This window comes from Aethalodelphis obliquidens, unplaced genomic scaffold, assembly GCF_003676395.1.
Source record: "Aethalodelphis obliquidens isolate GAN/ISIS:26980383/991018 unplaced genomic scaffold, ASM367639v1 scaffold5, whole genome shotgun sequence".
NCBI lineage: Eukaryota > Metazoa > Chordata > Mammalia > Artiodactyla > Delphinidae > Aethalodelphis > Aethalodelphis obliquidens.
This window is the reverse complement of record NW_020837949.1, coordinates 76,237,922-76,265,814: the sequence shown is the minus strand read 5'-3', so window position 1 is coordinate 76,265,814 and position 27,893 is coordinate 76,237,922. Positions and strand designations below refer to the sequence as shown.

Below are 27,893 nucleotides of genomic sequence, written 5' to 3'. Positions count from 1 at the left end.
CACACACACACACACACACACACACACACACACACACACACACACACTCCCCGCATAGACCATAGTTCACGACACAGGTGCTGGAGTCATACAGATCAGGGTTTGGTTCTCAGTCATTCACATACTAGTCTCATGACTCAACCTCTTTCATGCTCACTTCCCTCATCTGTAAATATCAATAAGGACCCGCTTTATTGGGTTAAATTAAATGAGATGATATATGGAAAGCACAAGAGTGGATACCTAGCACAACTCCCATAGATGCATACGCAGCAGTAATCATAAATATAATGTATGATTCCTTCCTTACGTGAGTATAAGAAGGAACTGCTGAGAAGGTACTAGAACAAGGGCATTTATCATTCAGTAAAAGAAGATGCATGTCTGCCAAATGCCTCAATGTCCAGAAGAAGCCTGCAGCCATAGTCACTTCCCAGCAGCACCTACAATCCAGAAACTAGACACAACAATTAGCAATAAAAGAGGAAGGTCTGACCCAGCAATGCCGCATGATGTGGTCAGCTTCCTGGACATGCAGATGTATGCTTTTGACCGTGAGCTTCTCTTCCTGGCACCAAATTGCTATCTCGTTGACCAGACCTCTGATGGGTACTGGGCAAAGACGCCGTAGGGGATCCCCCAGCCATCACACAGTGACCCCAAAACATCTGTCTCCAACTTCATTGCTGTAAGATGTATCTGCCTGCAAAATATATCCCGGCTGCCGAGCCTGCTCCAGTAACTCCAACTACTCCACTAGAAAGAAGACTTCACTTTCTGTGGCAATCATCACAGCCAGAGACGCTTGATGAATTCATAGGATGAAAATGAAAAAGAGAGTAATAGCTGTCAGTGTTTGTATGTCTTTATGCATGTGTGGGAAGCAGTAAATCTCAGGAAAAAAATAGTCTTCCATCTTTCCCCTTTATTCCTGCAACAAAGTTTTCGCAAATTTCTTCTCTCTCAAATCATACATTATCAAGTGAAGCTTTGGGGGGGAAAAAAAAGGACTTTACATTCATTCCAATTGCTACCTTGAAAATGCTATTGCTTATTACTTGAGCTTCAAATGAGTTACCACATAGTACATTTAAGGACAATCATACACCCGAAAGCCAGCAAAAGAAATGCTCCAAGGACAATTTTGAACCTGTTTGAAGAAAAGTATTGAAAACTGACCACTGTAGCAGCAGCAATCAGAGATGGAGGGGCTGAGGTGAAGCTGATACCAGGCTGCCCAGCAGGCCCAGGGCTACAAACACATCACGATGGCTATGATAAGGAACCGAACAATGAACTCGCCTCCAAACTGTGCAATTACTCAGAGGCCTTTGATCAGAGGTGTATATAGTGTTCTAGCCCGTGAATGCCAAAATCACACGTCATCGCCACCTCCTTCCAAAGCTGTCTGTCATTAACTCTGCAGTGGAAAGCACTCGCTATAGTGAAAATAGTCAAAACCGAAAGAGAGTAAAAGACAACGCAAACAAAAAACAAAAGCAAACCCACATACACACACACACAAATCCCTTTCCACTCCACGCTCCGCAGAAGGTACTCTGAAATCAAAGTAAAGTGGGATCTGCCAAACTCTAGGTAAACCTGGAGATAAGAAAGAGTCCCCACTGCCCGTGAATTTATTCTTCCCACCCTTCCAAAAATTATGTTCCCAGATGACCATATTCAATCCCATTAACTAGAACAAAGCCTTCATCTTCTACAATATGATTGCAGACTTTTACAAAATGAACATATGATCGAACTCTTACAGTGATTTCAATTTATACTCCAGTCTCTATAACCAATAATCACACCCTTTCTGGGGGGAAGTTTTGATGTGGAGAAGGTTTCTGGCTCATAACACATGGAAAGGGTATAAATGTTGTGGGAAAGAAAACTAGGTAGTCACAATTCAATGGACATTCAATGCCAATGCCTAGAAATAGCTATGAGTGTGGCTAGTCCTGGTGGGAACAGACCAGACCTGCATTTAGGGCGTGGCCAAGGGCTCTCCGATTTCCATCTGGATCTCAGCCTTGGTCTTGCGTGGAGAGGCGAGGAGGTGTTACCGTATCTCTAAGTCATTATCTTAAAATAGATAACGGAAATGAATTAAAACCTTAAATTGGGTTTTTGCAAATAAATTCATTAGGTAATACATATTAAGTACCTTATTCAAGCAGATAATCTACTTCATTTCCAAACATTTTTCAGTATTCAGAGGAAAGCTTTGAAGTGTTAACCCTAATATACAAAGTTTCTTCAGAGTGTTGCGACCCTATTTGTAGCACCATAATAATATACTATAATAATATATATACTATTGCCATATATGTTTATAAGAATTTTATCAACTTATCCGCTGATGTTTGGGGAGGTCCCTTGCTTTCTGCCTCATATTATTCATTCTTTCTTTCTTTTTCTGGTTCCTTTATCCATTCCTCTGGAACAGATTTTTAGGTGCTAGGTACAAAGGTTTTAACGATTAATAAGACAAAAATCCCTGCTATCAAAAATTTTATAGGTTCTCTGAAAGAAAAGGACAGATAGGAAAGCGGAACCAGAACAAACTCTCCAAAGCAAATGCTTCGAGCCTCCCAGGCTCTTTCTTCTTCAACATCCCCAAGGCCCACCTTCTAGCAAAAAGTCTACAGAGGTGCGGAGGGACAAAGTCACGGGTTCTTTCTTCCTCATTTCCACAGCAAAAATTATGTCCTGCAGATGAGGTCCAACATCTCTTCACTACTTCTAGCTTTGTGGGGGAGGGGGGCGGGCTGTGTGGGTGTGGGTGTGGGTGTGTGTGGGTGTATGTAGGTGTGTGTGGGTGTGTGTGGGGGTTGTGTGTGTGTCTGTGTGTTGACACTCAGTTCTAACAGAGATAGGTAAGGTTTTGGGGGGTAGGGTGGGATTCAGCTAATTCATAAGCAATCTGCAAAGTTGGAAAGGAGGACAATATCACAGATATTCAGATATATTCAGCCTGGTATCAGGCTGAATAAAGAGCAAAGGGTTTTTTAACTAGAAAGAAACAGATTATGCTATAAACACTTAGGTGGTTTTAGTCTAATTCAGGTCAATGCAGTCTGCAATCTAAAGAACTATGGTTCTTAGATTAGCTATGGTTCCTATCATAATTACTGGAACAGACCTAAGCCACCCACCAAGGCTCAGAGAACCAGCTGGCTGACAACACAGTGGCTATACCATGGCGGACACTGATTCACTCACTCATTCATTCATTCATTCGTTCATTTAACAAACATTTGTTGACTACCTACCAGAGGGCAGACACTCTAATAAACAAGCCTAGAGTTAGGGAGCCTGTCTATACACTAGACACTGTCCTAAGCACCATCAATAATGCTCCCAGGAATCCCGTGGGTCACTGAAACACGAGTAAGTGAAGTAACCAGTACGTGATGAAACCAAGATTCCAATGTAGGCAGGCAGGCTCCAGGGGAAAATGATGCCTGACACAGCCCCAGTTCACGTGGGGCTCTCAGTATAGACGGGGGCCCCAGAGCAAATAAACAACTTATTGACTGTGAATCGTTCTCTGCTAGAGGTGTACCCAGGGGCTCTGGAATCCCAGAAGAGAGTTCACATATGGTCAAGCATCACCTGTTTACTTGCATTCTCCACCCACATAGTTCCTTCATTTACTCCCTCTCTCCTCACTTTGAAAAGAAAATCAAATTTGAAAATCTAAAATTTTCTTTCTAACTTAATAGGACTTTTTCCCTTTCCCTTGATAGGTGTTGAGGTAATTACACCTGGCTTAAAACAACTGTTTTTCAAGAACCTATTCTGTATTAGGCATTGTTTGAGGGGTGGAAGTTCAAATACTTCAAGTATGTATTTGAACTGCAACTCCCGCCAACCATAGCTGTTTTCTCATTAAGGCCCAGGGTTGCCTGGTCTTTCTCTGTTTCAAGAGATGAAAAAAATCTAAACTTTTCTCTCAATATTTTAATAAAGGATGCTAATTCAGGTGTTTTGAAAATACAGTGAAAGGCAAATACAATGTATTTCTCAGGCTGATCTTAGCCTATAGATCTCAGGTTACAATTCCTGTTTGAAAGTTACTAAAGTTTGGTTTCTGCCCTTGAGGAGCTCAGAACATAGTGATAAGATAGTCATGGAAGAGAGAGACAGAAAAAAAATTTATACGTGAGAGAAAGATGATAAGTTCCAAAGAAAAGGAACATTATACGTCACAGAGAGGAATTACACTTGCGGCTACGATCCAGCAAAGGGCAGCTGACGCAATATTTGTGCTGGCCTTGAAGGGTGTGAGCAATTTTACAGGCACTTACGGGTAACAAAGGGCATATGAAGCACAGGGACGGGTGAGTTAAGCTGCACAGGTGCAAAAATGCAGGCTGCATCATGGCAATGAGGAAGAGGGCTGTTAGGATTTCTTCCGGGTTGTGAAGGGATAAAGTGAAAGATACAAACGGTGAGGCAGACTGGATTCTGCAGGACTGTGCAATTCATTGTGATACTTTATTCTGTAGGGTATAGTTCCAAGATACACCAATACACAAGATGTTAGGCATCCTTCAATAAAGTAAATAAAATAGAGTTTGGAAGTCCAAAACTTGGGGAAAGGCTATATACCATATCAATCTCTGGATGATTCTTGAAACAGATTCACAAGTTAGATGCTCTAAGAACTGACCCCTGCATCTAGTAATGAAATCTCTTTAGCTATGTTAACCTGGCTTATTATTTGATCACAGAACTTTTTTTTCTTAGAACATTCGTTTTTAACCCCAAAAGGAACAAAATAAAATTCCATCAATGTTGCTGGATGCAACAGGAAAGCCATATAGGCCTTCATGCCATGGAGTGATGGGTTACTGGCCTTAAAGACCTTGTAAGAGGAGTGTGAACCAGGAAAAAGGGGAGAGACCAGTATAGAAAATCAACTAGGAGGCGATTACAATAGTCCATAGTAACAATAACGGTTTTCTATCATGTAGCGCTCCCTGTGTGCGCCAGCTATCACACGAGGTGCTGTTCATCTTGTACATATTGTAATGAGAACCAGAATTAAGGTAAAAACAGTGGTCACTATCCAGTTTCAGGGAAAAAATAGATCAACCAGTATTCATCACCTCCCTTCCCATTGTCTCAGCTTCCTCTATAATGTTTCCCTGTCTTTTTTCCCCTAGCACAGGTGCACGTGCCCTGTAACTTCATTTGAAAGAAAACAAACATTTAACATTTGAACGCCGCCATTAAACCATTTTTCCAATAATTGAGATTCATTCCCCTCTCTTTATTGCTCTCTGCCCTTTCTTTAAGATATGTCATAAGCTAAATACTAACAGGGAAAATGGGTCATTAACTGTGCCAAATCCTACTTTCTCCTTTTCTTCTCCTGGGTTCTAACACATAAGGATCAAGAGGAAACAAACTTCCATTTTTGTTAATAAGTGAGCAAGTGCTTGATCTCCTTCCCACACCCCTCTCCCTACAACACTGCTCTGATATTATAGCTAGAATACTAGGCAGAGGCCAGAAGCAGAAAACAGGCTTTGGTTTCCCACAACCCCTCTCTAAACAGCCGGATCTTTAGAGCAGATTCCAAGTCTACTTATCCAAACATCCATTTGCATGAGGAGTAACTATCAGGACTTCCTCCGCCCTCCCCCACCCCACCCCTCCCTGCCCCATACAGGGGGAACAGAGAGTTTGGAGGAGGGTCAGAGCTGCTAGGAAAGGCCACCGTGTCTGCATAGCCTGGAGACCAGAAGTGCAAACATGGGCATGAAGATGGCCCAGGCCGGCCATGAGAGGTTGGTCCCTCCATCATTTGGCCATGGGAGGGAGAAGAGTACCTTCCTGTCTCTCTTCATCACTGCGATTCTGCCAATTAGGGAAAGACAATCCATGAAAGTCGGACTTTGCCAATCACATCCGCAGATTCTCTCTTGTGGAGGAGAAAGATAAGATGGAAAAGGTTGTAAACTAAGGAGCAGAAATTCCCCTTTCTTAGGGCTGAGGGTAAAACATGATCTGGGAACAAAAGCATTCCTTTTTCCCCAAAGGATATTATTTTAGGAAAGACGGACAAACCTTCTGCACAAAACTCTTTATCCACTGAGATATCCAGTTCCATTATCAATAATGTATCCATGATGGCCTTTCATTGTCCTCTGACTATGATCTCTTTCAATATGAATAGCCCTGAAAGGGGTAACCTAAACAGAATCTAGTACAATACTTTGATGGGAATTGGTTTTGCCTAGGGCTACGTGGGAAGCTGGGGTACTGGGAAAAAGTAGGCATGCTCAGAAAAAAAAGAGGAAGAAAAAAAGGAAATGGAAGAGCCCCAAGGACACTTGTGTCTCCTTCATAATTACACACCTGCCTGGATACTGATATGCAAACACTATCATGTTCTCCATCGATTTCAAGGATGACTTTGGGTAAAGTCCTGGATGGTAACAATGCTCCAACCCCTGGTTTTTCAGTAAAAATACCATCTGGGAAATGTGGGAATTTATGCAAGAAAATTATATATATATATATATATATATATATATATATATATATGATTTTGTAATAGATAAAATTAACTTGGTGATAGAATCCTAACATATCACTTAAGCATAACAATTATAAATTATATATAAGTATATATTAATGTTATATAATAAATGCTATTGATACTCTATGTCTATATTGTCTAATTATATCATTGATAATTACATCTCAATATATTATATAATTATAATATAAGGGATATGTTAGAGTTCTATTAGCAAGTTACTTTAATCTACTTTATTACTTTTAACACAATTGGAGGAAGAGTGGAAGACATCTGAATTAAAATGATTTCTGAGGTTGATTAATTTCTAGGAATATTTTCTAAAAAGGAACAAAATAACCAGATTTATGATACCCTTTGCAGCCTTATTTTTAGAATAATTCAAAATAGAAATTACGGCACAAATTGGGGTGAAAACGTAAAGCAATTACTTTCAATTTTGTCACCTTAATTATTTCCAGCAGAACAGAAACCCTTTCAGGGAGATGTGGGTTTGGAATTTTTAACAGTGTGTGAAAGTGCTTGATGCCCTGACAAGGTCACTTAAAATATGGGAGTTCAATGATGCAGCCCTCTCAGTGAAGACGAAGACCCGGCTACCCTACGGTGGCTGAGGAAAAACATGACAACGTAACAATAGACCCGCATGCTGGGAGGAGAAGTCATTGATTTTCCCTGTATTCTCTTTGCAGGATACCACACAAAGAGTCAAATGCATGTCCAGACATGCATAAGGCAAGAGACTAGAAATTAATTTGCTGCCCCCATAGAACTTGCAGCTCCTGCATGCTAAGCTGCTGTGCTTATCTTTGGAAGTTCATCCTCGAAGGCTGAATAAAATTTCTGCTGTTCAGCTTTTTATATGAAGTAGTATACTGTTTGCTTAAAAATGGAAAGCTCGTTTTATCAAGTATTCTTGCGACCGCGGTCATGTTCTTCAGAATATTAGCTCTGCAACTATTTTTCAAATGAGTTTTTTTTTTATAGTTTGCACTGCTGACTTACCATCACCTCTCTGGAAGGGATTTTCTCAGCCGTTTTCACCTTCCGTCCATATCACGTTTCACTCTCCTGCAGGATTTAGAACTAGAGTCCAGCAGGCGAAGTGATTTAAGGGCAGGACAATGGGAAATGGGTGCCTTCTTTTTTTACAAAGTCATGGTCCTATACTTGCATCCAACTTTGTTTTGGGGGAAGCATATTTTTAATCTATGTTCTACTACGTGACGTAGTCACCTTTAAAAACATGAGGACAGATTAAATTTGTCCTCAGAATTCAGAATTTCTTTTCACAAAATTGAAAACCTTTGGTAAGTGTTGCAAAGTCACAGTGTTCTTGGGTGCTTAGGTTTGCGCCAGAGACATGACATTAAAGGGGGAGAAAATTCCCGCAGGGAGCCCCCTTCCCGCTTTCCCCACCAACAGCTCTCCTTGCTGTGAGTCTGCTCTAAAAGGGTCTACGACACCTACCCCCGCGACACACAAGAGAGTGCTGCTTTCCTACAAGGTGATTGACGGCAAGGAGACACCCAGCCAGGTTGACTGGTTTTTCAGAAGGGATAAAAGGAAAATCACGGAGATCTGTATGAAATGGGGTCTGTGGTAGAGGTGAGAGGAAGGGAGGATGGGGGTCAATAAAGCTGTTGATGAACATGAAAAGGAGAGGACTTCGAAGAAGGCTGAAAGGACTTCGTAAGCTGGTAATGACTGTAGGAAGAATAAAAAAAAGACTAGACAGTCATAACCTCAACACTAAAACACCGATAAAGAATTTCTTTGGCATGGGTGTTTTCAATTTTTAAAGAGGTTTGAGACTATGAAAATATTTCTAAAACTCCAAACAGGTATTACCCTAGACCAGGGTTTCTCAATCTTGGCACTGTTGACATCTGGGGCCGGATAACTGTTTGTTGTGAGGGTGTGTTCTGTGCCTGTGGACTGGTTAGCAGCGCACCAGGCCTCTACCACTAGATGCCAGCAGTAGCCCCCGCCCTGAGCCGTAACAACCAAAATGTCTCCAGACTTTGCCAAATATTTTTTAGGCGTGCAAAATCACCCCTGGCTGAGAACCACAGGTTTTTAACCCTGGCTGCATAATAATACAGTAAACCATCAAAACACAAGTGCAAGCCCATTTCCTAAGATTGATGTTGAATCGGGCTCTGGTATGGCTCGGTCACTGGCATGTGTCTGAAGTTCCCCAAATGATGCTATTCAGTCTAACAGGTCCAATCATGAGTTTAGGAAACAATCAGTGAATGCCTACTCCGTGCCCAGCATTGCCTTAGATCATGAGAGGACAAAGATGAATGAGACTGTCCTTAGCCTCGAGAGGCTTAGGATCTAGTGAAGAGAGGGACACACAGTAGATACTTTCCCAAGAGGTACTCAATTTCCTTAAAGTTAAAAGTTCAGGACACCCTGTCAGCACAGAGGAGGAACTGGTAGCCTAATGTTTGAGATATCACTACATTTCCACCAGAACTGCTAAAGTTCAAAAGCAGCACCATTCAGGGAGTAAAGCAACTGGAACTCACATACATAGCAGTTTCACTCCTGCATACATGTACATATATTTGTACACTTGTACACCTAGACACACACACACACCAGAAATGCACACATGGATTGGAACGGTCACAGCATGTAGGAGACGCTCTCTGTGCCTCTCCCAAATCCCCTTAGCACTCTGTTCTCATACATGTCAAGGGCTTCCTAAGCTGTGACTCTCTGCCAGGGAGCTTCCTCTGGCCACAGGGCCGTGCTGTGCCTTACCTAGAGCAGCTGAAAGGCCTGAAGTTACCATCCCTGGAGCAGCCATCAACCAATGACAAACAAGAGCTGCTCCATCCAAGCTAGTGAGTACCTGTGGTATTCTGTCCCAACCCCCATTCTATGCTGTCTCCCAAAGGACCACAGGGAGAAGGAGGCCCACTGGCGCTCATCCACATACTCTGTATTGGATTCATTCCTGTCTATATCTTATTTCTCCGTTTCCCTATAAACTCCTAAATCAACTATTTGAACCCAAATCTAGTCTTAAGGTTTACTTCTGGGATAACCCAGCTAAAGATGCAGCATTATTCATATAAGCTAAAGACGTAAGAAAGAAAATACGCGTCCATCAACAGAAGCACGGCTAAATAAATTGTGGCACATCTATATACTAAAATGCTATACAGCGATAAAAGTAGACCAAATACACCTCCACACTACTTGAATGAATCTCACCCAACTTAATTTAGAGCAAAAGATATTAGAAATAACATAATCCATACTTTATGATTACTACATTAATCTAAAGTTTAATATCAGGTGACTCTTGTTCATGGTCCTAAAAGGTAAGATGGTGGTTACCTTTGGGAAGAAGGAAGGGTAGAACAGGAACAAGGGACTGGTAATGTTCCCTTTCCTAACATCCATAATGTTACGTAGGAGTTTTCACTTTGTGATAATTCTCTTATTTCTACCCTTTTTCTGTATATGTATTTCCATTAAAAGTTTTTAAATATCTCATCATAGGGCAACGTGAGAAAAGCAGTAGATGATGTAATGGAGATCGGGACTTGGGAAAGAAAGAGTAGAAAAAGATGTGATAGTTACATTAGCTCACATTAAAGAGGGTCCCTAACCAAAGACTCAGGGGCCACCGTGAACCTTCCAGCTAAAATGAAAAAAATAAGCAACGACAGGCCCTAAGCCTGCTCCCTGAACTGGGGTTGAGGGAGATGGGAATCTCACTAATTTCTACTCACTGCTATTTTCTCTGTGCCTTGCCTCCACACTCTTCATTCTTAGTCTAAGAGTAGATTGTTCCTTTCTGAGCTGCCTTGAGTGCTGAACGTTTCAGCCATAATACATAGATTCTAGGTAGGGAAACCAGTAAAATACATAATGAAGCATCGGAAGTGTTATCTGTGCTAACTTTTCAGGAGAACTGAAGAGAGATCTTTACCAAAGTCTTAACACCCTAAAACATGCTTGTTCTTTCGATAGCTTTCCTAGAACACTCACTCTCGCTAGCACCTTAGGTACTTACCGAGCATTTTTCATGTGTGAGACAGCACCTCAACATCTAGATGGTGCTCTGCCCCAGAAGCTACTCTCAGTTGATAAATAACCATGGAAACGCTTCAGCAATTGTGTTCCTAATCGGTAGGTAAATTAATTACAGAGAGCTGAGGGTTCATTTTTATTCTTTCCTGTCTTCCTGCCGCATGATGTTTGTAAAAGATTCTGTTGGCTCTAGCCAAAGGATTTTGATTTCTTCACCCCTTGACCCCTAACAAGGTCTTTCAAAGGAAAAGCCATTTTCTGTCTTCTCATCTATGTATTTATTCCAATCCATCAAAATAGTTCACGGAAATTTCACTGATGGCCTGGTTGTAAAATTGGACCCATATTGCTGCTGGTAGCTTTTGCAATCTTCATTAGTATTTATGGATGTGAACCCAAGCAGCGGCAGTTATACTCCCATTACTGAGAGCCTATTAAGAGCCACATTATTGTCCTACCTTAATTGGACTTCTGTCTGAGAGGAAAACATAACTGATTTAATTTTCTCCTGCTATTGACCTATGATATTTGTAAGGCATAGACTTGCCTTGTCTCTATGAAATGAGCCCTAGGAGGGCTGGTCACCTTGGTACAAAACTTCTCAAATAAATCCATTTGAAACTGGGGTCAGAACTAATTGGTTGATGAGCTAAACTGAGAAGTCATTCTCCTGACTCAAGGCCAGATCAGGTTCCTTCTGTAAAATGAGGACCTGATTTTGAGGCATTAGGGGCAGTGAAGCAGATTTTGGAGAAGGTTCTAAGTCTTTGTGGGAAAAAAAAAAAAAAAAAACCTCCGCCATCTTTCCAGTTCTTCCCCCCACCCCTTTAGTTTGGGTTTTTTCGTGCTGTTACAACAACAACGAAGGTGAAGTGATTTACTTTTCCATGTTGAGTGATGCTTGCTCCCTTGGGGAGATTCAACTGGAGAAATAGGAAACTCCAGAGCTTCCTGTACAGCTCAGCTCCAGAGAACCATGCTTCCGGTTCACTGGACTTGAACTATTTCCCAGATAAGCCATCTGACTCAGAGGCAATGCTAAGCGCATCAGGAAGGCGACAGGATCAACACTTTCACGCTGCTCTGTCACTTCAAGTCACCCCAGCAGCACCTGAGAAAGCGCTTGGTTTTCCTACTTGCCTCTCAGGCCGGTCGTGTTTGGATCAACATTCCGGTACAGAATGACTATTCTCCATTGTGAAATATTTGACCAACGTGGTTTACCTTTTTCTTCTAGGTTCTTCTTTCATTCTTTTTCCTTCTAAGTATAGACATAGCAGCCCTTTATTCCAAACTACAGATCAGGACACTTCTGCTGACAATGGATTTTTGTTCAAAATTTGTAATGTGTTCATTTGAAATACTTTAATATGCTTTCTTGATTTAAACGATTTAGACACTAGACCACATTTTGTTAGATACTTAACGAGACAAATTTAGCAAGGGGAAAATTTATATTAAAAAACAAAACTCCACCAAAGGACTATTTGTTTGTTCACCACCCACTTGTCAAGCACTTGTGATAATATTTGCAGCAGTATCATTTTCCTAATTTATTTACTTTGCAAGCTGACCTAGCTCAATTATTCTTTGTACTTTTTTCAACTTTATAATTTATTTTTATCAAAAGTACATAATTTTTTTACGTGACTTTGACAAGCTTATAAGAAAGAACAATAGTCTCTTGTCACCCTTTCCCAGGCCAAGTTCATTCAATTATTTACTTTGACTCTTTTGATAATGTCCTCCATTTTCTCTTTCTGTCTTTCTCAAAGGTTGACTGTTGAAATTCCACAGAATGTTCTCAATTTTTTGTTTTATTTTCTACTTTCCTTCTTAGCATTTTGGTCAAAATTTAAGAGTTTTCTCAAATTTAACTTTCAATTCTTATACTGAATTTCTATTTCTGCTTTCATTTCCAAAAGTTCATTCTTGTTCTCTGAATGTTCCTTTTTAAGGATAGACTGTACCTATCTCATACACGCAGCATCTTTTCTTATTTCTCTGAGCTCATTATTGTTTTAAAGCTTTTGTCTTTTGCTCCCTTCACTGCCTCTATTCTATCCAAGTTTCCTTTTCTGATGGTTTCAGTCTTTCTCTTTCAGGTTAGAAGTTTACTCAAATATTGGTGATCCTTGACTGTAAATGTATGTTTTCCTTTTTATTATTATATTTTGAATAGGTAATAAAATCATATGCTTCAAAACACAAAAAATATATAAAAGAATTTGGTAAAAATTTCCCTCCCATCTTTGCCATGCATCTGCTCGCTTCGCATCTCTTGCCATTGATGACTGCTATCCCTGGGCATCCTTCCAGAGTTCCTTTACGCATAGAAGAGAAAAAAGAATAGATTCTTCTGTTTTCTCCATTTACATAAAAGATAGCATATTAAATGTTAAATTAACTGTATTATACTTTGTTTTACAGATAATTGTGTGACTTTTAGATTTTTTTTTATAGCTTCAAAATATGTGCAACATAGAACACTTCCTCATTTCTCTTCAGAGCTGTATAGTATTCCTTGTCTTCAGGTAAACTGGGTCTATTTATGGATATCTCATACAACTCCACTGGTTCTTTTCCATGCATTCATGAGTCAGGACGACACTGTTTTAATGATCGAGGCATTATAATATGTATTAATATCTGGTAGTGCTAATGCTCCCTCACTGCTCTTCTTTTTCCTGGCTATTCTTAATGAATTATTTTTCCATATGAACTTTGAGGTCAACTTTTTTTGTTTTTATAAAAAGTTGGAATTTTTATTGAAATTTATTATTTATATATTATTACTATCATCATTATTGTTATTAAAATCAACTAAGAGAGAATCAAATACTATCCAAGAACGTGGTATGTCTTTTCACTGATTCCAGAATTAGTGTTCACAAAGGTCTTTCACTTATTTTGTTAAATTTATCCTGAGGTTTTTTTTTTATTATTTTTGATGCCATTTAAGTGGAATGTTTTCTTTCTGATTTGTATATATAAACTAGTTTTTCCAATATATCTTAGCAAATCTCTTAGGAATTCATTGTATCAACAGAAGCAATTGATCATTACTACATTCCCAGTCCCCACATGGGAGAGTCAGGAGAAATAAATCTTGCAGCATTAGTCCCCTAGAATGACAAGATTAATTAATATATTTTATTTGTGTTTGGAATAGTATATCTTCAAATTTTAATTTTTATATACTCTTATTATGAAATATTAAACCATACAAATAATATACTTAACTCAGTGCAATTTATGAAGCACAACAATAAAATACTCATCCATGAAAAACACCCCATCCAAACAAGAAACAGATTATAATAAATTGGCATCCACTTTGTGCTCTTCCCTATCCCATCCTTTGCATACCACCACTCCATCCCATAGGCACTATCCTGAATTTTGTCATTATCATTCATTTACTTTATTCATTACCATTCATTTTTCACTTCTGTATGTACTCCCAAATGATACGTTTAGATGTGTTTATCTTACAACTTAGTGTTCTTTATCTTAGAACTTTATGAAAGTGGAGTTACATTGTCTTTTCACACATTATAGCTTTTAAAATACATTTACCTGTTGTCACTTTAATTTCACAACAATATAATATTGTTAATAATCCACAAAATAATTTGTGATTGCTGTTGGAAACTGGTGTTGATTCCAGTTTTTTTTTTTTTCACTTATATACAGTACTACCAACATTCATTTACATGTTCCTGGTACATATGTGCAAGAATAGTATAATGCGACAAAACGTTCACAATTCGTTAATTCTAGGTGATTGCAATCAAGGTGATTGCAATTCTAGGTGATGCAATCATGTCCATAATACTTTTCTTTCATCATTACTGTAGCTTTGAAAATTTTCAAAATAAAAAGGTCAGAAAGTAGTTGACCTAGCAATCCCATTCCTGGGTATATATCCAACAAAACCTAAAACACTAATTTGAACCCCAATGTTCATAGCAGCATTATTTACAATAGCCAAGACATAAACAACCTAAGTGTCCATCAACAGAGGAATGGATAAAGAAGCTGTGGTATATATATATATACACAATGGAATACAACTCAGACATTAAAAAAATGAAATTTTGCCATTTGCAGCAACATGGATGCACTTGGAGGGCATTACACTAAATGAAATAAGTCAGACAGAGAAAGACAAATACTATATGTTATCACTTATATGTGAAATATTAAAAAAAAATACAGCAAACTAGTGAATATAATGTAAAAGAAGCAGACTCACAGAGAGAAAAAACTAGTGGTTACCAGCGGGGGGAGGGGCAAAATAGGGGAGGGGTGTGGGAGGTACATACTATTAGGTATAAGACAGACTTAAGGATGTGTTGTACAACACAAGGAATATAGCCAATATTTGTAATAACTGTAACTGTAAAGTAACATGTAAAAATTGTATAAAAACAAAAAATTAAAACCTAAAAATAAAAAATAAAATTGCCACTAACAACAACAATAAAAAAGGTAGGAAGGAAAAAATACTGATGAAAGTCTACCTATATTCTGCACCCACTGATTTAAAATAGCCTACAGAGCAACAGCCAGCTCTACCCACCACCAGTCCCTCCCATCAGGAAACTTGCACAAGCCTCTTAGATAGCCTCATCCACCAGACGGCAGACAGCAGAAGCAAGAAGAAATACAATCCTGCAGCCTGTGGAACAAAAACCACATTCACAGAAAGACAGACAAGATGAGAAGGCAGAGGGCTATGTATCAGTTGAAGGAACAAGATAAAACCCCAGAAAAACAACTAAATGAAGTGGAGATAGGCAACCTTCCAGAAAAAGAATTCAAAAATAATGATGGTGAAGGTGATCCAGGAACTCGGAAAAAGAATGGAGGCAAAGTTCGAGAAGATGCAAGGAATGATTAACAAAGACCTAAAAGAATTAAAGAACAAACAAACAGATGAACAATACAATAACTGAAATGAAAACTACACTAGAAGGAATCAATAGCAGAATAACTGAGGCAGAAGAATGGACAAGTGACCTGGAAGACAGAATGGTGGAATTCACTGCCATGGAACAGAATAAAGAAAAAAGAATGAAAACAAATGAAGACACCTTAAGAGATCTCTGGGACAACATTAAACACAACAACATTCACATTATAGGGGTCCCAGAAGGAGAAGAGAGAGAGAAAGGACCCGAGAAAATATCTGAAGGGATTATAGTCGAAAACTTCCCTAACATGGGAAAGGAAATAGCCACCCAAGTCCAGAAAGTGCAAAGAATCCCATACAAGATAAACCCAAGGAGAAACACGCTGAGACACATAGTAATCAAATGGGCAGAAATTAAAGACAAAGAAAAATTATTGAAAGCAGCAAAGGAAAACTGACAAATAACATACGAGGGAACTCCCATAAGGGTAATGGCTGATTTCTCAGCAGAAACTCTACAAGCCAGAAGGGAGTGGCATGGCATGTTTAAAGTGATGAAAAGGAAGAACCTACAACTAAGATTATTCTACCCAGCAAGGATCTCATTCAGATTCGATGAAGAAATCAAAAGCTTTACAGAGAAGCAAAAGCTAAGAGAATGCAGCACCACCAAACCAGCTCTACAACAAATGCTAAAGGAACTTCTCTAAGTGGGAAACACAAGAGGAGAAAAGGACCTACAAAAACAAACCCAAAACAATTAAGAAAATGGTAACAGAAACATACATATTGATAATTACCTTAAACGTGAATGGATTAAAAGCTCCAACAAAAAGACACAGGTTTGCTGAACGGATACAAAAACAAGACCCATATATATGCTGTCTACAAGAGACCCACTTCAGACCCAGGGACACATACAGACTGAAAGTGAGGGGATGGAAAAAGATATTCCATGCAAATGGAAATCAAAAGAAAGCTGGAGTAGCAATACTCATATTAGATCAAGTAGACTTTAAAATAAAGAATGCTACAAGAGACAAGGAAGGACACTACATAATGATCAAGGTATCAATCTGAGAAGAAGATATAACAATTATAAATATATATGCACCCAACAAAGGAGCACCTCAATACATAAGGCAACTGCTAACAGCTATAAAAGAGGAAATTGACAGTAGCACAACAATAGTGGGGGACTTTAACACCTCACTTACACCAATGGACAGATCATCCAAGCAGAAAATTAATAAGGAAACACAAGCTATAAATGACACAATAAACCAGATAGATTTAATTGATATTTATAGAACATTCCATCCAAAAACTGCAGATTACACTTTCTTCTCAAGTGCACATGGAACATTCTCCAGGATAGATCACACCTTGGGTCACAAATCCAGCCTCAGTAAATTTAAGAAAATTGAAATCATTTCATGCATCTTTTCTGACCACAACGCTACGAGATTAGAAATCAATTACAGGGAAAAAACCGTAAAAAACACAAACGCATAGAGGCCAGACAATACGTTACTAAATAACCAAGAGATCACTGAAGAAATCAAAGAGGAAATCAAAAAGTACCTAGGGACAAATGACAATGAAAACACGACGATCCAAAACCTATGGGATGCAGCAAAAGCAGTTCTAAGAGAGAGGTTTATAGCAATACAAGCTGATCTCAAGAAACAAGAAAAATCTCAAATTAACAATCTAACCTTACACCTAAAGGAACGAGAGAAAGAAGAACAAACAAAACCCAAAGTTAGCAGAAGGAAAGAAATCATAAAGATCAGAGCAGAAACAAATGAAATAGAAACAAAATAATAGCAAAGATCAATAAAACTAAAAGCAGGTTCTTTGAGAAGATAAACAAAATTGATAAACCATTAGCCAGACTCATCAAGAAAAAGAGGAAGAGGACTCAAATCAATAAAATTAGAAATGAAAAAGGAGAAGTTACAACAGACAACACAGAAATACAAAGCATCCTAAGAGATTACTACAAGCAACTCTATGCCAATAAAATGGACAACCTGGAAGAAATGGACAAATTCTTAAAAAGGTATACCTTCTTAAACTGAACCAGGAAGAAATAGAAAATATGAACAGACCAATCACAAGTAATGAAATTGAAACTGTGATTAAAAATCTTCCAACAAACAAAAGTCCAGGACCAGATGGCTTCACAGGTGAACTCTATCAAACATTAAGAGAACAGCGAACACCCATCCTTTCCAAACTCTTCCAAAAAATTGCAGAGGAAGGAACACTCCCAAACTCATTCTATGAGGCAACCATCACCCTGATACCAAAACCAGACAAAGATACTACAATAAAAGAAAATTACAGATCAATATCACTGATGAATACAGATGTCAAAATCCTCAACAAAATACTAGCAAACAGGATCCAACAACACATTATAAGGATCATACACCATGATCAACTGGGCTTTATCCCAGGGATGCAAGGATTCTTCAATATACGCAAATCAATCAATGTGATACACCACATTAACAAATTGAAGAAGAAAAACCATATGATCATCTCAATAGATGCAGAAAAAGCTTTTGACAAAATTCAACACCCACTTATGATAAAAACTCTCCAGAAAGTGGGCACAGAGGGAAACTACCTCAACATAATAAAGGCCATATATGACAAACCCACAGCAAACATCATTCTCAATAGTGTAAAACTGAAAGCATTTCCTCTAAGATCAGGAACAAGACAAGGATGTCCACTCTCGCCACTATTATTCAACATAGTTTTGGAAGTCCTAGCTACGGCATTCAGAGGAGAAAAAGAAATAAAAGGAATACAAATTGGAAAAGAAGAAGTAAAAGTGTCACTGTTTGCAGATGACATGATACTATATAGAGAGAATCCTAAAAATGCCACCAGAAAACTACTAGAGCTAATCTATGAATTTGGTAAAGTTGCAGGATACAAAATTAATGCACAGAAATCTCTTGCATTCCTATACACTAATGATGAAAACTCTGAAAGAGAAATTATGGAAACACTCCCATTTACCACTGCAACAAAAAGAATAAAATACCTAGGAATAAACCTACCTAGGGAGACAAAAGACCTGTATGCAGAAAACTATAAGACACTGATGAAAGAAATTAAAGATGATACAAACAGAAGGAGAGATATACCATGTTCTTGGATGGAAGAATCAATATTGAGAAAATGTCTATACTACCCAAAGCAATCTACAGATTCAATGCAATCCCTATCAAATTACCAATGGCATTTTTTACAGAACTAGAACAAAAAAATCTTAAAATTTGTATGGAGACAAAAAAGATCCCGGAGAGCCAAAGCAATCTTGAGAAATAAAAACAGAGCTGGAGGAATCAGACTCCCTGACTTCAGACTATACCACAAAGCTACAGTAATCAAGACAATATGGTACTGGCACAAAAACAGAAATATAGACCAATGGAACAGGATAGAAAGCCCAGAGATAAATCCATGCACATATGGTCAACTAATCTATGACAAAGGAGGCAAGGATATACAATGGAGAAAAGACAGTCTCTTCAGTAAGTGGTGCTGGGAAAACTGGACAGCTACATGTAAAAGAATGAAATTAGAACACTCCCTAACACCATACACAAAAATAAACTCAAAATAGATTAGAGACCTAAATGTAAGACCAGACACTATAAAACTCTTAGAGGAAAACATAGGAAGAACACTCTTTGACATAAATCACAGCAAATTCTTTTTTGATCCACCTCCTAGAGTAATAGAAATAAAAACAAAAATAAACAAATGGGACCTAATGAAAGTTAAAAGCTTTTGTACAGCCAAGGACACCATAAACAAGAGGAAAACACAACCCTCAGAATGGGAGAAAATATTTGCAAATGAATCAACGGACAAAGGATTATCATCTACAAAATATATAAACAGCTCATGCTGCTCAATATTAAAAAAACAAACAACCCAATCCAAAAATGGGCAGAAGACCTAGATAGACATTTCTCCAAAGAAGAACTACACATAGCCAAGAAGCACATGAAAAGCTGCTCAACATCACTAATTATTAGAGAAATGCAAATCAAAACTACAATGAGGTATCACCTCACACCAGTTAGAATGGGCATTATCAGAAAATCTACAAACAACAAATGCTGATGAGGGTGTGGAGAAAAGGGAACCCTCTTGCACTGTTGGTGGGAATGTAAATTGATACAGCCACTATGGAGAACAGTACGGAGGTTCCTTAAAAATCTAAAAATAGAATTACCATATGATCTAGCAATCCCACTACTGGACATATACCCAGAGAAAACCATAATTCAAAAAGATACATGCACCCCAATGTTCACTGCAGCACTATTTACAATAGCCAGGTCATGGAAACAACCTAAATGCCCATCGACAGATGAATAGGTAAAGAAGATGTGGTACATATATACAATGGAATATTAGCCATAAAAAGGAACGAAACTGGGTCATTTGTAGAGATGTGGATAGATCTAGAGACTGTCATACAGAGTGAAGTAAGTCAGAAAGAGAAAAACAAATATCCTATATTAACGCATATATGTGGAACATAGAAAAATGGTACAGATGACCCGGTCTGCAGGGCAGAAATTGAGACACAGATGTAGAGAACAAACGTATGGACACCAAGGGGTAAAATTGGTGGTGGATGTGGGGTGGTGGTGTGATGAATTGGGCGACTGGGATTGACATGTATACACTAATATGTATAAAATGGATAACTAGTAAGAACCTGCTGTATGAAAAATAAATAAAATTCAAAAAAATTAAAAAATAAAATAGCCTAATGAAAAATAGTGGCTATAAATGACCCAATTTCATTCCTTTCTATGGCTGAGTAATATTCATTGTATACATGTACCACATCTTCTTTATCCGTTCATCTGTCAATGGGCATTAGGTTGCTTCCACGTCCTGGCTACTGTGAATAGTGCTGCAATGAACATTGGGGTACATGTGTCTTTTTGAAATATGGTTTTCTCAGGGTATTGGGTCATTTGTAGAGATGTGGATGGACCTAGAGTCTGTTATACAGAGTGAAGTCAGAAAGAGAAAAACAAACGTATATTGACGCATATATGTGGAATCTAGAAAAATGGCACAGATGAACCTATTTGCAGGGCAGGAACAGAGACGCAGACGTAGAGAACGGAAGAGTGGACACAGGAGGGGAAGGGGAGAGTGGGATGAATTGGGAGATTAGGATTGACATATATACACTGCCACGTGTACAATAGATAGTTAACGGGAACCTGCTATATAGCACAGGGAGCTCAGCTCTGTGCTCTGTGATAACGTAGATGGGTGGGAAGGAGGTGGGGGGAGGGAGGTCCAAGAGGAGAGGATATATGTATACATATAGCTGATTCACTTCTTTGTACAGCAGAAACTAACACAACATTGTAAAGCAATTGTACTCCAATTAAAAAAAAGTGCCTATATTTTGTAAAAGCCAGAGCTAAAGTCCTCATTTAGGCTCTTTAAAAAACCTATCAATGCTCTGTATATTCAAACGATTAAGAAAAAAATGGGAATTGAAATATTATTACCAGATTTTCATGAGTAGGAATCAATATCAGAATTCTTATGTTACATCAAGCTAAGTTTGTTTATTCTATGGTTAGAAAAGAGGCATTAAAAGTTTCAGGTATTCTGGGCTTCCCTGGTGGCGCAGTGGTTGAGAGTCCGCCTGCCGATGCAGGGGACACAGGTTCGTGCCCTGGTCCGGGAAGATCCCACATGCCACGGAGCGGCTGGGCCCGTGAGCCATGGCCCCTGAGCCTGCGCGTCCGGAACCTGTGCTCCACAACGGGAGAGGCCACAACAGTGAGAGGCCCGTGTACCGCAAAAAAAAAAAAAAAAAAAAAAAATTCAGGTATTCCTTTTACATGTTACAAATAAGTAAAATGTTGACTATTTTAAAACATTTTATATCAAGTGTTAAGATCCTAGATGTGTTATTAGTTTTGTTATTCTCAACTAGGCCACCAGTCTGTTCCAATATTCAGTTAATGATATCAGATGATTTCCATAAAAGATTTATAAAAGGAATGTTTTACATCTTTAGTGTTTATATTATTAGCTCACATGCCAACAATCTTATCAATAACCCTCTCTGGCTCAGGTTACGCAAAACAACCAGTTTTGTCACCTTTCAAATACATTATTTTTAAGAAACTTTATATTTAAGAATAGCTGTGAAAATAGTGAAATATTTAAAGCTATAAAACATTTATTTTACAAATCTTTTCCAGAATGACCTAATAACATCCACTGAACACTGGTGGAGATTGACTGTGTAGTTGAGAATAAAAAAAATTAATAACACATCTGAGGTTCTTATACTTGATGTAAACTATGTTAAAATATTCAACATTTTATTTATTTGTAACATGTGAAAGGAGTCTCTAAACTTTTTAATGAAACTTTTCTAAGCATGGACTAAATAAATTTAGTTTTCTGTGATCTAAGAATTGTGATATTGATTCCTACTCCTGAAAATATAGCAATAATGTTTCAACTCCTATGTTCATTTGTTCTACCATATTAAAACATAGTCTAAAGCTGTAGTAGTTACAAAAAAGATCATACTGCTGTGGAAAGAGATCAAGAGAAACAACAAATAACAGAGAGAAATGAATTATCCCACAATTTAGTATCTGGCAAATGTTATAAACCAGTAGAAAATGATCAATTTATTTAGCATTTTTACATTTATTTATAATATAATCTGTTGATTAGGAAACAGAGTTAGAAAGGTTAACTTTCCTAAGGACATACAACTGTTCAAAGGCAGAGATGACAATCACACATAGTCCATCTAAATCCAAAATCACGCACTCATCTACGACTACAGCGTGTCTCACTATGAACGTGAAGCCAATCCCCAACTGCAGTACAGACACACACAGACATAGGCGATGGGTTTGAAGAATGTGGCAGAAAGCTAGGTGAAGTTTAGGAAAGTCACATGTGAGATAACAAGATCACTAAAGGAAAATAAATCATAATAAGTGAGGAATAAATGTGGCATATTGAATTACATTTGCTAACAGACTTTATATATGGTACAACACATTACTGGAAACACCAAGCCTGACACTCTAGGGGCATCTAAGCATCCTATGTCGGCAAGAGCTATTAGGTGAAATGTGAGGTTTTCTTTTACCAAGGACCCAAGCAACTCATTGAGGGACCCTTTCCTCCATAAAATAACTAGATCCAAGAAGAGTAAGCTGTTTCCCGCTGGCTGGAACAACATGAGCCCCAGAGAAGACAGGACGGAGCTCAGGGAGGAGGTAGTAAAGACAGCAAAGACCTGCAGAGTAAGAGACTGCAGTGTCCTGCAAATTCCCCTTTCTCATCCATAGCTGTAGTTGGGCACATCAGCTAAGCCACATTTCCCAGCTGCTCTCGAAGTTGGGTGCGACCCTGTAACTAATTTCTAGTCAATAAATGTGAATAAAAGCACGTGCCACTTCCAGGTTTATACTTTGAGGAAGCAGGTGTACCTAATTCATACTCTTTTTCTCCTTCCACCGCATGGATGCCAATGAGAAGGAGGCCCTAGGAATTGGTACAGCTTCAAGATGGAAGGAACGTGGGTTCCTGAATCCCTGTGTGGAGGAGGGATACCCGCCCACCAAGACCTTAGCCTACTGCACAAGGGAGAAATAAACTTCCATTGTGTTTGAGCCCTTAAACAATTTGGGGTCTATTTACCAACACAGGCAAGCCTACCCTGACTAATAAAGATTGTCTGTGCATCAGAGACACCAGCTTCATTCTTCTACATTTAAGGAAAGAGTAAAGGTCGGCAGTGTGAAATAGTAGGCACAGAGTAGACCAGAGAAGGTGGCATAAAAATGGTGAACAGAATGGCAGCTCATGTTGGCAAGAGAGACGTGATGAGCAGCAGCTGGAAGAGAGGAGAGAGGAACCAGAGATGCTTAGAGAGGCGCTGCTCTTAGGCACTGGCTATAAGAAAGGGACAGGGTTGAGGGCTACCGATCCCGTACAGTTAGGAACTGTAAAGCAATTACCTAGCTTCAACTGTAGGTGCCTTCAGAATATTCAGGTTGTATATATGTGGATAGGAGTATGCTATACACAGACACATGCAAATATGTAGTCAGAATGAACAGCCTCCAAAACATGAAAATACTACAGTTGAAGGATTATGGATGCGTGTTCTTTTTTTCTTTCCTTCTGAATTATCTAAACTGTTTAAAAGAAACATACCATCCGTTTATAATGAAAATTTTTTTCTTGATTTGAAGGAGAAAAATTCCTCTTTTTAATTATATAGCTTCATGAAAATATTTAATTTCTATACATAAATATATAAATACGTAATAGAGATGCGATTCGAAGTTTTGTCCAATTCCTATTGTGGAATCTTTCAAGAAATGAATATTTATATACCACATAAAATATGACTACATGTTCACCGGTTTCCCTGTTAAATAATCAGCTCCTTTGAAGGCAGACACTGTATTGTACTCATGATTATCACTGGCACTTGGCACACAGGAGGCACTCAGGAATGTTAAGTGAATGAATTTATGAATGCTTGAAGACTCCAGTAGTTTTTAATATGTAAATTCAATGGTAATTGATAAATTATCTCGGCCTTGGAATCCCTGTTCCCTGTTATTTCAGTTTTGCTAAGTGTATGATATGAAGTCATTGACCGATCACACTTAAGACACCTAAACAGTGATCTTTTTTTTTCTTTTCTTTTACTTTACATGTCACAGCTCCATTCAACCCAAATAAAGGTGCAGATAGCATTGTCAAGTTTGACACTTTTGGAGACGGAATGGGACGTTACAACGTGTTCAACTTCCAGTACATGGGCGGCAAGTATTCCTACTTGAAGGTTGGTCATTGGGCAGAAACCTTATCAGTAGATGTCGACTCTATCCACTGGTCCCGGAACTCAATCCCCACGTCCCAGTGCAGCGACCCCTGTGCACCCAATGAAATGAAGAATATGCAACCAGGGGATGTCTGCTGCTGGATCTGCATCCCCTGCGAGCCCTACGAATACCTGGCTGACGAGTTTACCTGTATGGATTGCGGCCTTGGGCAGTGGCCCACTGCAGACCTATCTGGCTGCTTTGACCTTCCTGAGGACTACATCAGGTGGCAAGATGCCTGGGCCATTGGTCCAGTCACCATTGCCTGCCTGGGTTTTATGTGTACATGCGTGGTTGTGACTGTCTTTATCAAGCACAACAACACACCGTTAGTCAAAGCATCAGGCCGGGAGCTCTGCTACATCTTGTTGTTTGGGGTTGGCCTGTCCTATTGCATGACATTCTTCTTCATTTCCAAGCCGTCACCAGTCATCTGTGCATTGCGCCGACTAGGGCTGGGGACCTCCTTCGCTGTCTGTTACTCAGCCCTGCTGACCAAGACAAACTGCATTGCCCGTGTCTTCGATGGGGTAAAGAATGGCGCTCAGAGGCCAAAATTCATCAGCCCAAGTTCTCAGGTTTTCATCTGCCTGGGTCTGATACTGGTGCAAATTGTGGTAGTGTCTGTGTGGCTCATCCTGGAGGTTCCAGGCACCAGGCGGTACACCCTTCCAGAGAAGCGGGAAACAGTCATCTTAAAATGCAATGTCAAAGATTCCAGCATGTTGATCTCACTTACCTACGATGTGGTCCTGGTCATCTTATGCACTGTGTATGCCTTCAAAACGCGGAAGTGCCCAGAGAATTTCAACGAAGCCAAGTTCATTGGTTTTACCATGTACACCACATGCATCATCTGGTTGGCCTTCCTCCCTATATTTTATGTGACTTCAAGTGACTACAGAGTAAGTCTCGGAATGGTTTCTCCTTTTCCTTCTTCTTGTATCCTGCCACTGTTTTGTTATGTATAATTTAAAAGAGACTCCTTTTATTTCATCTCAGCAATTAGGTAGCTAAATTATAAATGCCATGATGAACCACCATATTGTATATGGAAATTAATTCAATATGTTTTAAAACATTTAATTAGTGCTTGCTATGTGGAAAGCACTGTGCTGGGCACAGAGAGGAACATAAATGTAAATGGCATGGTCATTCAAGCAATTTACAGTCTAGTGGGAGAAGAGTATAATACACACACACACATACACATGCACGCACACGCCCCTTACAACTTTTAATTTAATTTAGAAAGTGAATGACAAGACAATAAGACTTTAAATTAGACACGAGAGGACCTGGCTACCACAGATCGATCTGTAAATTAAAGCAGAGTTGCAACATTAAGCCAGGATCAGTTGAAAGATCTAAAAACTTTTCACTCAAGCTTCAAATAAGCATCATTATTTCTCTAAAACAAGTTAAAATACAATATTTGTTATACTTTTTCTACAACTTTACTTCCTGTAGATGTGGTATATGTATGTAATCCCTGAATCGGTTAAAACTTTTACTGTCTATATCCAGGTAACCTAATTAAGTCATTACTCATATAGTCTCCAGTAATATTTAGTTCAGATTTCTGGGCTTCAATATAATGACCATCTCTCCTGAAAGAAACAGTTCATGATTCCATCAAAATTTCTCAAACTGTTGAAACCATCAATCCGTTGCTCTCACATTTATAATTCTCATTTTCGTATCGCCCAATGAGTGAGTATAAGAATATTTCCCTCTTAAGGCAATTGGTTTTTATTCTCTATATTTCTTAATTCGTCATTAAGTTTTCCAGAGGCCTTATGGTTTCCTTGTTACAACATGATTTCACAAAGTAAAGTGCCTCTGTAGGTTGGAATAGTCCTCAAATGTTTCTGTTTATCAGCAGTTCCTACATTACCAAGCTCTTGAATATTGCAGCTCAAAAATAAGACAAAGCTACTTAAAGCAAGAGATCAAGAGACTGGCGAAGCTTGATGTGTCTAGTCTAGTAAATTATCCACAACGTTGTGACTCAAACCTATGGACCACATTAAAGGAGCAGCAAGAAAAATAAAGAATATACAATCAATGTTGGGATAACGGTCAGGCTTTCTATAAGACTACCTATAAAAATTTTTGAAAATCTGTCAAAAGAGAAGACATCAGAACTAAATCAACAAAATCAAAGGTCAGATTATATGCACACAGGAGTTTGTACCTTTCTAGTGTGGGGATTAAATGGAGAACTACAGTTAATGCATTTTAATGCCCCCAATTCTATCTTTTGTCTTTCTATACACATCCTCCTCCTATAGACCTGTAAGGATTTTTTTTTCAGTTCTTAGGAAGTCATCCTTAGTAGACAGGACTTGGGGTATTGGAAATGCAAAATAGTTACAATGCTATTTGTTCTATCCTCACATATGATTTGAAACTATTCATTCTCAAAAAAGCTAATGAAAAAATAAAACGAAAATACTACCGAGAATAAAATTTAATTTTATTGAATGAACTAGCATTTATTCCTAAAACATTAAAAAAATGACTTCTTCCTTCAACATGATAGCAATATCATGATTAAAAGAAATTAGCTGAAGATACCAGACGTTTTACCACATGGCAGAAGTTACAAGGAAAATGGGGCAGAGGTTGTACAGTTGAGAGTTTTAAGGGCTATGCTAATTAAGGCAATGAATCGTACAGAGATCATCTGAGGTCTCACTTATCCTTGCAAATAATCCCAATCCTCAATTTACAAAAGAAACGAGACAGTAGACCAGAGCCTCCAACACAGAGGTTTTCATATTCAATCACACATTGAATCAACTGGGTAGCTTTGAAAAAAAATATTGATACCTGGGGCACAGCCCCAGATATTCTGATTTAATTGGCCTGATCTGTGGCTTAGACGTCAGGATTTTTCAAAGCTCCCCAAGTGACTCTCATTTGCAGCCAGGATTGAAAATCGCTGCCCTAATGAATCACATGCTCTTCTTGTCCCACAGATATCTCTAGTTTGGCCGGCACTGTTTTGAAATTCTTTGAAATGTTTGCCAAAGTAAGAAAATTGAGAAATTGTACATAACTATCTAGATTCTTGGCTTCTCTTAACAAACTAAAACATGTGGACCCACAATTAGCTGGCTGAGTAGTGCTTATGCCTCTAGACAGAGCACTCTCACTCCTGTTGCCCACAGCTCCCACCAGCCCCTGAATTCTTACACCTGGCTACCCTCACGTATGAATCTGCATAGCCCTATAGGTATTTGAACCCAGGACCCTTGTTTTAGACTGCGATTTAAAATTTCCTGGAGGGAAACCATGTGGCTCGGAGAGAATCAGCAGCATTAGAAAAGTACCCAATAATAATCTAAGTACCAGCATTAGGAATTTGGCCATCGGTCAACAAGGTTTATGACTCAGTACTTTGCCA

General features: G+C 38.7%; 1 protein-coding gene across 4 annotated transcripts in view; it reads left to right on the top strand.

The window, feature by feature from the left end:
* GRM3 (glutamate metabotropic receptor 3) overlaps window positions 1–27,893 on the top strand; it is a 235,624-nt gene that overhangs the window by 184,981 nt on the left and 22,750 nt on the right. For all 4 annotated transcript variants that reach the window (XM_027102729.1, XM_027102726.1, XM_027102727.1 and 1 more), the window contains one exon: window positions 24,320–25,386. In XM_027102729.1, coding sequence (XP_026958530.1) covers window positions 24,320–25,386 — 1,067 coding nt within the window. The remainder of the gene's footprint in view (window positions 1–24,319; window positions 25,387–27,893) is intronic.